Consider the following 15,886-nt stretch of genomic DNA (forward strand, 5'->3'; position numbering starts at 1 on the left):
TATGCTGCCTCTTTAAGCATATAAAATGAATGTGATCATATATGTAAACAAATTATATACAGGATGAGAGCAGGATAAAGTTACCCCTAGTATTTAACAACTGAATAAAAATATACCCAGCATTTCACAAATGGTGGGAAGACTTAGTATACAGAAAGAAAACCAAAACTATCACTGAAAATATCCAATTTCCTCAGACTCACTTCATCACCATTAGGTGACCTTTAATTCTAATAAAATACAATGCTGTACAATGGCTGAAAATGATATTGTTAAGATCAATAAAGTTTTGTACATACTTACCTGGCAGATATATACTTAGCTATAGACTCGGTCGTCCCGACAGAATTTCAAAACTCGCGGCACACGCGACAGGTAGGTCAGGTGATCCACCATTCCCGCCGCTGGGTGGCGGGGTCTGGAACTATTCCCGTTTTCTAAGCCATAATTTCTCTTCCACCTGTCTCCTGAGGGGAGGCTGGTGGGCCATTAATCGTATATATCTGCCAGGTAAGTATGTACAAAACTTTATTGTATCTTAACAATATCATTTTTGTACAAGTAACTTACCCAGCAGATATATACTTAGCTGATTGGCACTTGGTGGCGGGCAAGACAGCTAAAACAAAATAATACTTAAACTCATACATTAAAAAACAGGGAAAAAACAACCTATGTTCTTGGATAACATAATCCATAGTTCCTACCTTATTGGGGCTGAAGACTTCATGACTACTGTCGATGAGTCTGCTTGCCTCAAGAGTTTCAACGAGGAATGAACCTATGGTTGAATAACTCTTGGATCGTGTCAATGGGGCTAGCCCGCTTACGCGACAGAGCCTATACTGGATCGTACCAATGGTGGCTGACCCACTTACATGGTAGAGCCTTGACCTTTTGTCATATCAATGGAGACTCGCCCTCTTACATGACAGAGTTAAGGTTATTAAAAACAAATCACAAAGAGCACTGAAGCCAATCCCGATCACCTGACCATGTTAGTCTTGTTACAATCTATGAATTGTAAGAGGGTCCCTATTCCCTCTGACAATTAACCAATAAAAACAACCACCAATCAAAAACCGTAATTTAAGCCTTAAACTAAATAGGAAGGATTAGCCTCAGCCCCTTCTCCCAGCACTGAATTCGCCGAAACCTACGCTCCCAGAGCAAAGCACTTTTCGTACGAAATTTTAACATCTCTTAGGTAATTCGAGGCGAACACCGAATTACATCTCCAAAATGTCGACTCTATAAGAGCCTGAAGAGACCATGTTTTGTGAAATGCCATAGACGTAGCTATGGCTCTCCACTTCAGAGCTCTCACTCTGAGAACCTTGAAATGCTCTTCTTTGCATTTAAGGTGAGCTTCCCTTATTACATCTTTTATGAAGAATGTAAGGGCGTTCTTAGAAATCGCTCTTTTCGGATCTCTTACAGAGCACCAAAGACTTTCTTCTGTACCTTTCAGCAACTTCTTCTTCTCCAGGTAGAACTTGAGTGCCCTGACTGGACACAAAGTCCTTTCTAGTTCTCTCCCTGTTAATGAAGATATTCCTTTTATCTCAAAGCTTCTGGAGGCCAAGGCTTTGAGGGATTTCATTTTTCGCTAGAAAAAATGGTTGAAAGGAGCAAACAATCGCTGAATCTTTCTTAAACCCCACTTACCTTCCAAAGCTTGCAACTCGCTCACTCTCTTGGCTGTTGCTAACGCAAAAAGGAATAAAGACTTTCTTGTTAAGTCCCTAAAAGAAGCTGCGTGAGAAGGTACAAATTTTTCCGACATTAGGAACTTGAGGACCACATCCAAGTTTCAGCTAGGCTTCTTGATTACATGTTCTTTCGTGGTCTCAAAAGGACCTTATAAGTCATGAAGATCTTTACTGTTTGTCCAGATCTATTCCTCTATGTCGAAAAACTGAGGCCAGCATACTTCTGTAACCTTCACTGTTGAAACTGCCAGGTTACAGTCTTTTCTCAAATATAGGAGAAAATCTGCGATTTCAGTTACAGAGGTAATGGAGGAGGATATTTTTCTTTTCCTTACACCATCTTCTAAACAACTCCCACTTCGACTGATATACTTTAGAAGTGGAGACTCTTCTGGCTCTTGCAATAGCCTTCGCCACTTCTCGTGAAAAGCCCCTTGCTCTGACAAGTCCTTCGACAGTCTGAAGGCGGTCAGACTTAGAGCGGGGAGGTTTTTGTGAAAACCTGTCGAAGTGGGGTTGTTTGAGAAGATCGTTCCTTAGTGGAAGCGATCTTGGAAATCCACTAACCACTCCAGCACCCTCTTGTGAACCAATCGAGAGCCGGCCAAAAAGGGAGCGATGAGGGTCATTCTTGTTCGTTCCGAGCAAGCGAACTTCCTCAATACTTCTCCTACTATCTTGAAAGGAGGAAGGCGTAAGCGTCCAAGCCCGTCCAATCTAGCAGAAAGCTGTCTACTGCTACTGCTTGAGGATCCGAGATCGGGGAGCAATAGGTTTCTAATCTGATTCTTGTTGGTCGCGAACAGGTCTATATTGGGCCTTCCCCACAGATGCCAAAGTTGTTGGCAATCTGAGGATTGAGAGTCCCATTCCGTGGGTAGGACTTGTTCTTTTCTGCTTTAACAGATCTGCCCGGACATTTTTCTCTCCCTGCACAAACCCCCCTTGTGAGGAGAGAGATCTTCCTTTCCTGTGCCCAAATGAAGCAGATCCTTTGCTGATTCGTACAGGGAAAAGGAATGCGTCCCCCCTTGCTTCTTTATATAAGCGAGGGCTGTTGTGTTGTCCGAGTGAATCTGAATCCCCAGACCTGAGACCTGTTCCTCGAAATGAACCAAAGCTAGATGAATGGCTGTTAGCTCTTTCTTGTTTATGTGCCAGGACACTTGTTCTCCTTCCAAAATGCCTGACACCTCTACGAACCTAGGGTCGCTCCCCACCCTGAATCTGAGGCGTCTGCAAACAACGCTAGGCGAGGGTTCTGTAAGCGAAGGGAGATTCCTTTGCTTAGTTTCTGTGGGATCTAACAACCACCAAAGGATATTCTCCTTGATCCGTTTCGAGATAGGAAAAGTCTCTCCCAGATTGTTGGACTTCCAATCCCACTTCTCCTTCAGATAAAATTGAAGGGGTCGTAGGTGAAGTCTTCCTAAGGAAACGAACTGTTCCATCGAGGAGAGGGTCCCCAGCAAGCTCATCCATTCCCTCGCGGAACAATGTTTCTTTCCTTAAGAAGACTGATTACCTTTTCTAGGCAGCGTTCTCTCCTTTCCTGCGAAGGATACGCTAGAAAATCCCGAGAATCCATCTGAATCCCCAGATAGACAATACTTTGCTGGGGAGTCAGCATGGATTTCTCGTGATTTACTAAAAGTCCTAAGGACTTTGTCAACTTTAGAGTAACTAAAAGGTCCTCAGACATTTTTTCTCCGATTGGGCTCTTATTAGCCAATCGTCCAGATATAACGAGATCCTGATCCCTTCCAGATGTAGCCAATAAGCTACATTCTTCATGATGTCCGTAAAGGACTTGAGGGGCAGTCGAAAGTCCGAAGCACATCGCTCAGAACTGGAACACTTTCCCTTGGAACATGAACCTCAGATACTTCCTTGCTGCCGGATGAATTGGCACATGGAAATACGCATCCTGAAGGTCCAGGGACACCATCCAGTCCCCTGGACGAAGAGCAGATAGAACAGAGGAAGACGTCTCCATTGAAAATTTCTTCTTCAGACAAATAAATTTAGGGCACTGACGTCTAGAACTGGTCTCCATCCCCCCGATGCTTTTGGTACAGGAATAGCCGATTGTAGAATCCTGGAGACTGGAGATCTTGAATTTTCCAGTTCTACCGCTTCCTTGGAAATCATCTGTTCCACTGCTTGCAAAATAGCAAGCTTTCGGACGGATCCGAGTATCTTGCGGTCAACTCCCTTGGAGTTGTCGTCAAGGGAGGGTTTTTCCCTGAAGGGGATCAAATATCCTTTTTTCAGGATAGAGAGGGACAGGAGTCCGCTCCCTTCTGCGCCCAGACTTGGCAAAGTGGAGTAGCCTGGCGCCTACTTTCGTCTGGAGGACTTGCTGTTCATCTAGACTTCCCGAAGGACCTTCTAGATGGTCTACTCTTTCTCTCTGGTCTTCTACCTCTAAGAGGGGCTCTAGAAGAGGAGGCCCCTCGAAAGGGCTGAACAAAAGAGGGTCTCTCTTTCTTCTCTATAGGCACTGCCGGCCTAAACTTCTTGGCTGAGTGCGTGAGGAGATCTTGAGTTGCCTTCTCCGTAAGAGATTTCGAAACCTCTCTAACCGTCTCTTGTGGAAAAAGGTGCGGGGATAAAGGAGCAAAAAGAAGAGATGTCCTTTGCAAGGTGATACTGCTCTTGCTAAGAAAGAGCTAAAGACAGATCTCTTCTTCAATACTCCCGTACCAAAAGAGAGGCAACTTCCACAGAACCGTCCATGACCCGCTCTGTCCAGGCAAGCCAGGACGCTTCGAAAGTTCCTCCATGGAAACAAAGTCCGTGTCCTGAGCTCTCTTCGCTAATGCTCCTAAAGCCCAGTCCATAAAGTTGAAGACTTCTAGGGTTTTAAAGAGGCCCTTTAGAAGGTGGTCCAGCTCACACATGCCCAAGTCGCCTTAGCAGACAGCAACGACTTCCTCCTAGCAGAGTCCACTAAGGAAGCAAAATCCGCATCCGCGAAGAAGGTAGACTAACCCCATCGGCTCTTTGGTCTCGTACCACCTTCTGGTTTGCCTGTTAACTTGGAAGGAGGGCAGGAAAAAACTGTCTTGCCCGCTTCCCTTCTGGAAGTCAACCACTCTGAAAAAGTTTTTAATGCCTTTTTCATACAAAGAGCGGGGCGCATCTTAACGAAGGAAGACGATTTGAGAGCTCTAGTGCTGGACATCAAAGATCCTGGTGAGGAGGTCCGTAGGATGAAGGGAGTCTCCGAACTCCTTTAGCAGCAAAAGAGAAAGTCTCTTGTAGTCCGAAACTGCTACATCTACAGGCTCTTCGTCTTCCGATACCTGGTCCAACTGATCTACAGAAGGAGATCGTTTTGGAGTGATCTGGCTCTTCCCGGGAGAAGAACTCCTTTCCCGAGAAGGGGAGCGCGGAAACATTAGCACTCCTATACGAAGAGTTGAGGCTCCTGTCTGTCGGTAACACTCTTGTGCCTACTAGACTCTTGTTGTCTAGGTTCGCGGGTTCGTGGCGCTTGCTAGGCTCCTGGCGTCCTGATTCAGGGCGCTTGAAAAGATCCCCGCGTCCTGATTCCTGACGCTTAAACAGGCTCTTGGCGCCCTAACACTTGACGCCTAACGTACTCCTGGCGTCCTGTTTTCTGGCGTCCTAACTCCTGGCGCCCTGACTCCTGACGCCCTGACTCCTGGCGCCCTGACTCATGGCGTCCTGGCTCATAGCGTCCTGATTCCTGCCTTCTAGCAGAATCCTGACGTCCTGAATCCTGCGTTCTAAGAGGCTCTTGACGCCCTTTCTTGCGTTCTTGCTGCCTCTTTGCGCCTGTCTGGCTCCTGGTCCTGAAGACCCAAGGGATCCTTAACCCGATCGAGACTTCTGCTCGATTCGTTGCGTCTAAGAGGGCGCTTCGGGGAAGACAGCCTATAGGGCGAAAGGGCTCTTCTCTCAGGAGAACAACTCCTATCCGACGAGTCTCTCGACGAAGGCGATAAAACGCCCTGGAGATCGTGAGAGTTCTCTCCTATACGAAGAAGGACGCTTAGCGGAACTCTTAACAGGGAGCGAGGACATCCTTCCTCCTTGTAGAGTCCTTAGCAAAAGAGCCTACGAGCGAAGCTAACTGCTCTTGCAGATTAACCAAAAACTTCTTGGTCGGATCCTGAAGAGCAGGCTCCTCTTGTCTAGTCTTCTTAGGTCCCGAAGGCCACTCTCGGGAAAAACGCTCTGGGCTGGAGTCAGCCGCGTCTCCTTTAGGCGCCTTCCAGGCTCTCTTCAAAGGGCGCGAACGGGAGGCCGAACTCCATCCTCGTTTAGGAGAGGAAGAGTCTGAGGCCGAAAAACACTCCTTTAGGACGCCTTTCTGCGGCAATCCGAGGCAGCCTGGGACTTAACAACAGGATCTGCCGAAGGGACGCCTGACCGTTGGGGATGTTCTGCATCCTCCCTGCGGCTTTCGACATTCCTCCTCCCCTGGTCCTGGGAGTTTGGAAGAGGTCTAGGCCTAGGAGCAATGAGGAACCGGTCAGACGCCCCCTCCACTGCACTGGGGACACTGCACAAGTCACTATCACACTCTTACCTTGGTTTAGAGCTCGTAGCTGAGCTTGAAGTTTCTTAATTGAAGCTTTTACATTTTCCCTCTCTGACGAAGAATCTTTGGATTCAGAACCAAAAGGGAGAAAAGCAGCTGAGGCTAAGGAAAATTGTTAGATGGAGAGTTAATTTCTTGTTCTAAGGAGCAAGATCTACTAGATGACCTAGCTGAAGCCTTTCTCACTCTATCTCTCTCAAGCTTCCTAACATATGATGATAATTCCTTCCATTCAAGCTCCGTAAGGTTCTCGCATTCCACACAGGTGTTAATAAAAGAACATTCATTCTCCCTGCATTTAGCGCAAATACTATGCTGATCCAATGCCGATTTAGGCAGCCTAACCTTACAGTCTTCCCTACTGCAAACTCTAAACATAGGTGAAGCCTTAGCGTCAGACATCGTGAAAGAGTAGTCAAAACCAAAGTCGAAAAACAGTCCACAAAAAAGCGTATGCCAAGCCAGAGAAAAAACAGAATACGTCACCAAAAAACCAATCCAAATTCTCGGCAAACGAGTTGAAATCCAAGATGGAGAACGAACAATAGGTGTTGTCCGTTCAACCGACAGAGAAATTATGGCTTAGAAAACGGGAATAGTTCCAGATCCCCCGCCACCCAGCGGCGGGAATGGTGGATCACCTGACCTACCTGTCGCGTGTGCCGCGAGTTTTGAAAATTCTGTCGGGACGACCGAGTCTATAGCTAAGTATATATCTGCTGGGTAAGGTTTACTTGTACAAAACCTAGAATTAAATAGTTTGATAGTTGTGAAATACAAGCAGACAGCAATTAACCACAAACTTGAAAGAAAAGCTAGACAAAGTAAGAACTATATATAAGCACCATAGCAGCTATTTTTAGGGGCAAGAAAATCACTAACCCCCCCAAAAATTCAGAAATTCTCTTCTCCACTGTAGAACTTCAGCATTTGGCTAATAGTAGTAGGGTTTTCTTATATAAGTTAAAAGTCTGTCAACTGTATGGAGATGTTAGGGAAAATACACAGGCACCATGAAAACACTTACCTTTAAACCAGGTGTGTGAGCAAAGTAAGCTTCAGGGGACTGTGAATGATAAAGGGCTCCATGTCCAACAGCACCATCATGGTGCTCTAATAGTTAATTTTCCACAGTTGAAAATATTTCCTGAACGGTATCGATATTTAGCTGCCTCATTTACAATCTGTGGATAAGAAACACATTTCCTTTTTGAGTTATCCTAACCAATTATTAGTACCAAGGACTCTAAATCCTTCACATGAATTATGCTAAGAAGTCCCTTGTAAATAATTCAAACTATTAATTCCATTGCGAAGCAACCTATCAAAACATATGTGATTGTTGAGTACAGGTAACCAAAGAGTAAAGGTAGTCAAAGAGTAAACCAACACTAAATTTTTTCAAAATATGTGCATACATAAATACTTGGGCATTTAAAAAAAAAAAAAACATTTGTTATTGCAAGTTCCATGGACCAAGAAATCTCTCATGTTAAAGGAATAAAAGCTTTAGCAACAGAATTCTGATGAATATAATAGTAAAAAAAAAAAAAATAAAAACCAATGTATACATATATTTCAATTTAGGCAAATGCCATAAAAATTATGGAGAAAAAGCACAGAATCAAAAGCAGAATTGCAGGCTCTCTAATATTCTAAGCACAAATTATACAATTATTTTGTTGCTATGAGGTAAATGGTGAGAGTCTAATCAAACATCATGCTAGTCCGATATTATTAGCTGGCATTAACATGATATTTGTGAATGAAAACTAGTTACGCACTGTGGGACTTAAGTTTGCTACTTAGGTAACCTTCATCAAAAACAAAAAATCCTTTAACTTTCTCTGGCTAATACTACAGCAGTAGGAACTTCAGTCCTCTATGATTTTGTCCACTGACAAAATTATAAGCCCCAAAGAGAATGCATGGATTCACCCTCTCCAAGTGGGTTCCAAGAATAAAAATCTTCATATGCTATGAAGAAGACTTGACAGGCTTTGAAAATCTAAGATGAAAAATTCCTTTTCCTTAAAGTTTTTTTTACTGAAACTGCAAACCTCCTTGAAGAGGAATGACCTTAAAAGTAAAGTTACAACCCTGTCTGAAGAAGAGACAAGATGCAAACACCATCCATCTTTCTCTGTTGTCACATACTGTAGTAATATCACTTATAATATGATGACAACATACTCATACTGGTTATGAACAATCTTCCACCAAAAAATGATATTGTTAAGATACAATAAAGTTTTGTACATACTTACCTGGCAGATATATACTTAGCTATAGACTCGGTCGTCCCGACAGAATTTCAAAACTCGCGGCACACGCGACAGGTAGGTCAGGTGATCCACATTCCCGCCGCTGGCGTGGGTAGGGTCTGGAACTATTCCCGTTTTCTAAGCCATAATTTCTCTTCCACCTGTCTCCTGAGGGGAGGATGGGTGGGCCATTAATCGATATATCGGCCAGGTAAGTATGTACAAAACTTTATTGTATCTTAACAATATCATTTTTGTACAAGTAACTTACCCAGCAGATATATACTTAGCTGATTGGCACCCTGGTGGCGGGCAAGAGACAGCTAAAAACAAAAATAATACTTAAACTAAATACATTAAAAACAGGGAAAAAAACAACTTATGTTTCTTGGATAACATAATCCATAGTTCCTACCTGATTGGGCTGAAGACTTCATGACTACTGCGATGAGTCTGCCTGCCTCAAGAGTTTCAACGAGGAATGGAACCTATGGTTGAATAACTCTTGGATCGTGTCAATGGGGGCTAGCCCGCTTACGCGACAGAGCCTATAACTGGATCGTACCAATGGGGCTGACCCAACTTACATGGTAGAGCCTTGACCTTTTGTTCATATCAATGGAGACTCGCCCTCTTACATGACAGAGTTAAGGTTATTAAAAAATCACAAAGAGCACTGAAGCCAATCCCGATCACCTGACCATGTTAGTATTGTTATAATCTATGAATTGTAAGAGGGTTCCCTATTCCCTCTGACAATTAACCAATAAAAACAACCACCAATAAAAAGTAATTTAAGCACTAAACTAAATTAGGAAGGATTAGCCTCAGCCCCTTCTCCCAGCACTGAATTCGCCGAAACATACGCTCCCAGAGGCAAAGCACTTTTCGTACGAAATTTTAACGTCTCTTAGGTAATTCGAGGCGAACACAGAATTACATCTCCAAAACGTCGACTCTATAAGAGCCTGAAGAGACCATGTTTGTGAAATGCCATAGATGTAGCTATGGCTCTCACTTCATGAGCTCTCACTCTGAGAAACCTTGAGATGCTCTTCATCGCACTTAAGGTGAGCTTCCCTTATTACATCTTTTATGAAGTATGTAAGGGCGTTTCTTAGAAATCGAATCTTTTCGGATCTCTTACAGAGCATCAAAGACTTTCTTCTGTACCTTTCAGCAACTTCTTCTTCTCCAGGTAGAACTTGAGTGCCCTGACTGGACGGACAAAGTCCTTTCTAGTTCTCTCCCTGTTAATGAAGATAGTCCTTTTATTTCAAAGCTTCTTGCCAAGGCTTTGAGGGATTTTCATTTTTTGCTAGTAAAAATGGTTTTAAAGGAGCAAATCGCTGAATCCTTCTTAAACCCCACTTTACCTTCCAAAGCTTGCAACTCGCTAATTCTCCATTGGCTGTTGCTAACGCAAAAAGGAATAATGACTTTCTCGTTAAGTCTCTAAACGAAGCTGCATGAGACGGTACAAATTTTTCCGACATTAGGAACTTGAGGACCACATCCAAGTTCCAGCTAGGCTTCTTGATTACATTGTTCTTTCGTGGTCTCAAAAGACCTTATAAGGTCATGAAGATCTTTATTATTCGTCAGATCTATTCCTCTATGTCGAAAAACTGAGGCCAGCAATACCTTCTGTAACCCTTCACTGTTGAAACTGCCAGGTTACAGTCTTTTCTCCAATATAGGAGAAACTCTGCGATTTCAGTTACAGAGGTACTGGAAGAGGATATTTTCTTTCCCTTACACCCATCTTCTAAACAACTCCCACTTCGACTGATATACTTTAGAGGTGGAGACTCTTCTGGCTCTTGCAATAGCCTTCGCCACTTCTCGTGAAAAGCCCCTTGCTCTGACAAGTCCTTCGACAGTCTGAAGGCGGTCAGACTTAGAGCGGGGAGGTTTTTTTTGTGAAACCTGTCGAAGTGGGGTTGTTTGAGAAGATCGTTCCTTAGTGGAAGCGATCTTGGAAAATCTACTAACCCCTCCAGCACCTCTGTGAACCAATCGAGAGCTGGCCAGAAGGGAGCGATGAGGGTCATTCTTGTTCCTTCCGAGCAAGCGAACTTCCTCAATACTTCCCCTACTATCTTGAAAGGAGGGAAGGCGTATGCGTCCAAGCCCGTCCAATCTAGCAGAAAGCTGTCTACTGCTACTGCTTGTGGATCCGAGATCGGGGAGCAATAGGTCTCTAATCTGTGATTCTTGTTGGTCGCGAACAGGTCTATATTGGGCCTTCCCCACAGATGCCAAAGTTGTTGGCAAATCTGAGGATTGAGAGTCCATTCCGTGGGTAGGACTTGTTCTTTTCTGCTTAACAGATCTGCCCGGACATTTTTCTCTCCCTGCACAAACCTTGTGAGGAGAGAGATCTTCCTTTCCTGAGCCCAAATCAGCAGATCCTTTGCTGATTCGTACAGGGAAAAGGAATGCGTCCCCCCTTGTTTCTTTCATTTATAAAGCGAGGGCTGTTGTGTTGTACGAGTGAATCTGAATCCCCAGACCTGAGATCTGTTCCTCGAAATGAACTAAAGCTAGATGATGGCTGTTAGTTCCTTCTTGTTTATGTGCCAGGACACTTGTTCTCCTTCCCAAGTGCCTGACACTTCTTCCGAACCTAGGGTCGCTCCCCACCCTGAATCTGAGGCGTCTGCAAACAACGCTAGGCGAGGGTTCTGTAAGCGAAGGGAGATTCCCTTGCTTAGTTTCTGTGGATCTAACCACCAACGGATATTCTCCTTGATCCCTTTCGAGATTGGAAATGTATCTCCTAGATTGTTGGACTTCCAATCCACTTCTCCTTCAGATAAATTGAAGGGGTCGTAGGTGTAGTCTTCCTAAGGAAACGAACTGTTCCATCAGGAGGGAGAGGGTCCCCAGTAAGCTCATCCATTCCCTCACGGAACACTGTTCTTTTCCTTAAGAAAGACTGCCACCTTTCCTAAGCAGCGTTCTCTCCTTTCCTGCGAAGGATACGCTAGAAAATCCCGAGAATCCATCTGAATCCCCAGATAGACAATACTCTGCTGGGGTGGGATGTCAGCATGGATTTCTCGCGATTTACTAAAAGTCCTAGGGACTTTGTCAAATTTAGAGTAAACTAATAGGTCCTCCAGACATTTTTTTCTCCGATTGGGCTCTTATTAGCCAATCGTCCAGATATAACGAGATCCTGATCCCTTCCAGATGTAGCCAATTAAAAGCTACATTCTTCATGATGTCCGTGAAGACTTGAGGGGCAGTCGAAAGTCCGAAGCACATCGCTCAGAACTGGAACACTTTCCCTTGGAACATGAACCTCAGATACTTCCTTGCTGCCGGATGAATTGGCACATGGAAATACGCATCCTGAAGGTCCAGGGACACCATCCAGTCCCCTGGACGAGAGCAGATAGAACAGAGGAAGACGTCTCCATTGAAAAATTTCTTCTTCAATACAAAGAAATTCAGGGCACTGACGTCTAGAACCGGTCTCCATCCCCCCGATGCTTCGGTACCAGGAATAGCCGATTGTAGAATCCTGGAGACTGGAGATCTTGAACCAGTTCTACCGCTTCCTTGGAAATCATCTGTCCACTGCTTGCAAAATAGCAAGCTTTCGGACCGGATCCGAGTATCTTGCAGTCAACTCCCTTGGAGTTGTCGTCAAGGGAGGATTTTCCTGAAGGGGATCAAGTATCCTTTTTTCAGGATAGAGAGGGACCAAGAGTTCGCTCCCTTCTGCGCCCAGACTTTGGCAAAGTGGAGTAGTCTGGCGCCTACTTTCGTCTGGAGGACTCCTGCTCATCTAGACTTCCCGAAGGACCTTCTAGATGGTCTACTCCTTCTATCTGGTCTGCGACCTCTAAGAGGGGCTCTAGAAGAGGAGGCACCTCGAAAGGGCTGTACAAAAGAGGGTCTCTCTTTTTTCTCTATAGGCACGCCGGCCTAAACTTCTTGGCTGAGTGCGTGAGGAGATCCTGAGTTGCCTTCTCCGTAAGAGATTTAGAAACCTCTCTAACAGTCTCCTGTGGAAATAGGTGCGGGGATAACGGTGCAAAAAGAAGAGATGTCCTTTGCAAAGGTGATACTGCTCTTGCTAGAAAAGAGCTAAAGACCGATCTCTTCTTTAAGACTCCCGTTCCAAAAAGAGAGGCAACTTCTACGGAACCGTCCATGACCGCTCTGTCCAGGCAAGCCAGGACGCTCGAAAGTTCCTCCATGGAAACAAAGTCAGTGTCCTGAGCTCTCTTAGCTAAAGCTCCCAAAGCCCAGTCCATAAAATTGAAGACTTCTAGGGTTTTAAAGAGGCCCTTTAGAAGGTGGTCTAGCTCACACATGCCCCAAGTTGCCTTAGCAGACAGCAAAAGACTTCCTCCTAGAAGAGTCACTAAGGAAGCAAAATCCGCATCTGCGGAAGAAGGAAGGCCTAACCCCATAGGTTCTTTGGTCTCGTACCACCACCTTCCTGTTTGCCTGTTAACTTGGAAGGAGGGGCAGGAAAAAACTGTCTTGCCCGCTTCCCTTCTGGAAGTCAAACCCACTCTGAAAAAGTCTTTAATGCCTTTTTCATACAAAGAGCGGGGCGCATCTTGACGAAGGAAGACGACTTGAGAGCTTTTGTGCTAGACATCAACGATCCTGGTGAAGGAGGGTCAGCAGGATGAAGGGAGTCTCCGAACTCCTTTAGCAGCAAAAGAGAAAGTCTCTTGTAGTCAGAAACTGCTACATCTACAGGCTCGTCGTCTTCCGATACCTGGTCCAACTGATCCACAGAAGGAGACCGCTTGGGAGTGATCTGGCTCTTCCCGGGAGAAGAACTCCTTTCCCGAGAAGGGGAGCGCTGAACATTAGCACTTCTATACGAAGAGTGAGGCTCCTGCCTGTCGGAAACACTCTTGCGCCTACTAGACTCTTGTTGTCTAGGTTCGCCAGGTTCGTGGCGCTTGCTAGGCTCCTGGCGCCCTGATTCAGGGCGCTTGAAAAGATCCCCGCGTCCTGATTCATGACGCTTAACAGGCTCTTGGCGCCCTAACTCTTGACGCCTAACGTACTCCTGGCGTCCTGCCTCCTGGCGCCCTGACTCCTGGCGCCCTGACTCATGGCGTCCTGGCTCATGGCGTCCTGATTCCTGCCTTCTAGCAGAATCCTGACGTCCTGAATCCTGTGGTCTGAGAGGCTCTCGACGCCCCTTCTTGCGTCTTGCTGCCTCTTTGCGCCTGTCTGGCTCCTGGTCCTGCAGACCCAAAGGATCCTGATACTTAAATCGGTTTTCCGGTTCCTTAAACCTAAACCGATCGAGACTTCTGCTCGATTCGCGGCGTCTCAGAGGGCGCTTCGGGGAAGACAGCCTATAGGGCGAAAGAACTCTTCTCTCAGGAGAACAACTCCTATCAGACGAGTCTCTCGACGAAGGCGATAAACGCCCTGGAGATTGTGAGGGTTCTCTCCTATACGAAGAGGGGCGCTTAGCGGAACTCTTAACAGGGAGCGAAACATCTTTCCTCCTTGTCGAGTCCTTAGCAAAGGAGCCTACTAGAGAAGCTAACTGCTCTTGCAGATTAAACAAAAACTTCTTCGTAGGATCCTGAAGAGAAGGCTCCTCTTGTTTAGTCTTCTTAGGTCCCGAAGGCCAATCCTCGGGAAAACGCTCTGGGCTGGAATCAGCCGCGTCTCCTTTAGGCGCCTTCCAGGCTCTCTTTCAAAGGGCTGCGAAAGAGAGGCCGAACTCCATCCTCGTTTAGGAGAGGAAGAGTCTGAGGCCAAAAAAAACCAAAAAACACTCCTTAGGACGCTTTTTCTGCGGCAATCCGAGGCAGCCTGGGACTTTACAACAGGATCTGCTGAAGGGACGCCTGACCGTTGGGGATGTTCTGCATCCTCCCTGCGGCTTTCGACATTCCTCCCTCCCCTGGTCCTGGGAGTTTGGAAGCGGTCTAGGCCTAGGAGCAATGAGGAACCGGTCAGACGCCCCCTCCACTGCACTGGGGACACTGCACAAGTCACTATCACCACTCTTACCTTGGTTTAGAGCTCGTAGCTGAGCTTGAAGTTTCTTAATTGAAGCTTTAACATTTTCCCTCCTCTGACGAAGAATCTTTGGATTCAGAACAGGAGAAGCAGCTGAGGCTAAGGGAAATCGTTAGTAGGAGAGTTAACTTCTTGTTCTAAAGAGCAAGATCTACTAGATGACCTAGCTGAAGCCTTTCTCACTCTATCTCTCTCGAGCTTCCTAACATATGATGATAAGTCCTTCCATTCAAGCTCCGTAAGGTTCTCGCATTCAACACAGGTGTTATTAAAAGAACATTCATTCTCCCTGCATTTAGCGCAAATACTATGAGGATCTAATGCCGATTTAGGCAGCCTAACCTTACAACCTTCCCTACTGCAAACTCTTAAACATAGGTGAAGCCATTAGCGTCAGGTACATCGTGAAAGAGTAGTCAAAACCAAAGTCGAAAAACAGTCCACAATAAGCGTATGCCAAGCCAGAGAAAAAACAGAATACGTCACCAAAAAACCAATCCAAATTCTCGGCAAACGAGTTGAAATCCAAGATGGAGGAACGAACAATAGGTGTTGTCCGTTCAACCGACAGAGAAATTGGATGCTTAGAAAACGGGAATAGTTCCAGACCCCGCCACCCCCAGCGGCGGGAATGGTGGATCACCTGACCTACCTGTCGCGTGTGCCGCGAGTTTTGAAATTCTGTCGGGACGACCGAGTCTATAGCTAAGTATATATCTGCTGGTAAGTTACCTTGTACAAAAATGCAGTCAATTCACAATATACAGTGGAACCTCTGTTTTCATACACCCTGGTTTTTGTATGATTAGGTTTTAATAGACGTTTTTAGACAAAATATTGTCTCAGGTTTCATACGTTTCCTCTTATTTAGTACACTCAGAAAGCGCCCCTTCCAAGGCCCCCACTGCATGACTAGTCCCAGTACAGAACACCCAAAGCTTCCAATTTGTATACGCATGAGTTACAAGATGCTGCAGATTCCTTGCTTTACAATCTTTGATTGTTTTTAACCGGTTTCCAGCTGGTGCAAGGTTATCCTATTGTTAAGACCGAAGGTTTGTTAGCTATGAAAAATACTGATTGATTAAAAAATTTGTCATGTTTCTGACGTCTTATTAAATTTGCCTAAAGACGAACACGGCATTGTCATTAAAGATGTTGAAGACATAGATTACATCTTTGTTGGGATGGTAATTCTCCACAAAGTCATTTACATCCCTCTACTTTGCAAACACATGTCCTTAATCACTGAAGTAAGCCTGTTCACTTTCTGAATTTTTTAAACCAACCTCTGCTGGCCTTGAATTCAGTAAGAG

General features: G+C 45.3%; 1 protein-coding gene across 1 annotated transcript in view; it reads right to left on the minus strand.

Moving 5' to 3' along the window:
- Positions 1-15,886, minus strand: part of LOC135216477 (2-oxoisovalerate dehydrogenase subunit beta, mitochondrial-like) — a 66,376-nt gene that overhangs the window by 26,577 nt on the left and 23,913 nt on the right. The window contains 2 exon segments of the mRNA XM_064251846.1: positions 7,313-7,390; positions 7,392-7,469. Coding sequence (XP_064107916.1) covers positions 7,313-7,390; positions 7,392-7,469 — 156 coding nt within the window.

Source organism: Macrobrachium nipponense, chromosome 6 (assembly GCF_015104395.2).
Source record: "Macrobrachium nipponense isolate FS-2020 chromosome 6, ASM1510439v2, whole genome shotgun sequence".
NCBI classification, from domain to species: Eukaryota; Metazoa; Arthropoda; class Malacostraca; order Decapoda; family Palaemonidae; genus Macrobrachium; species Macrobrachium nipponense.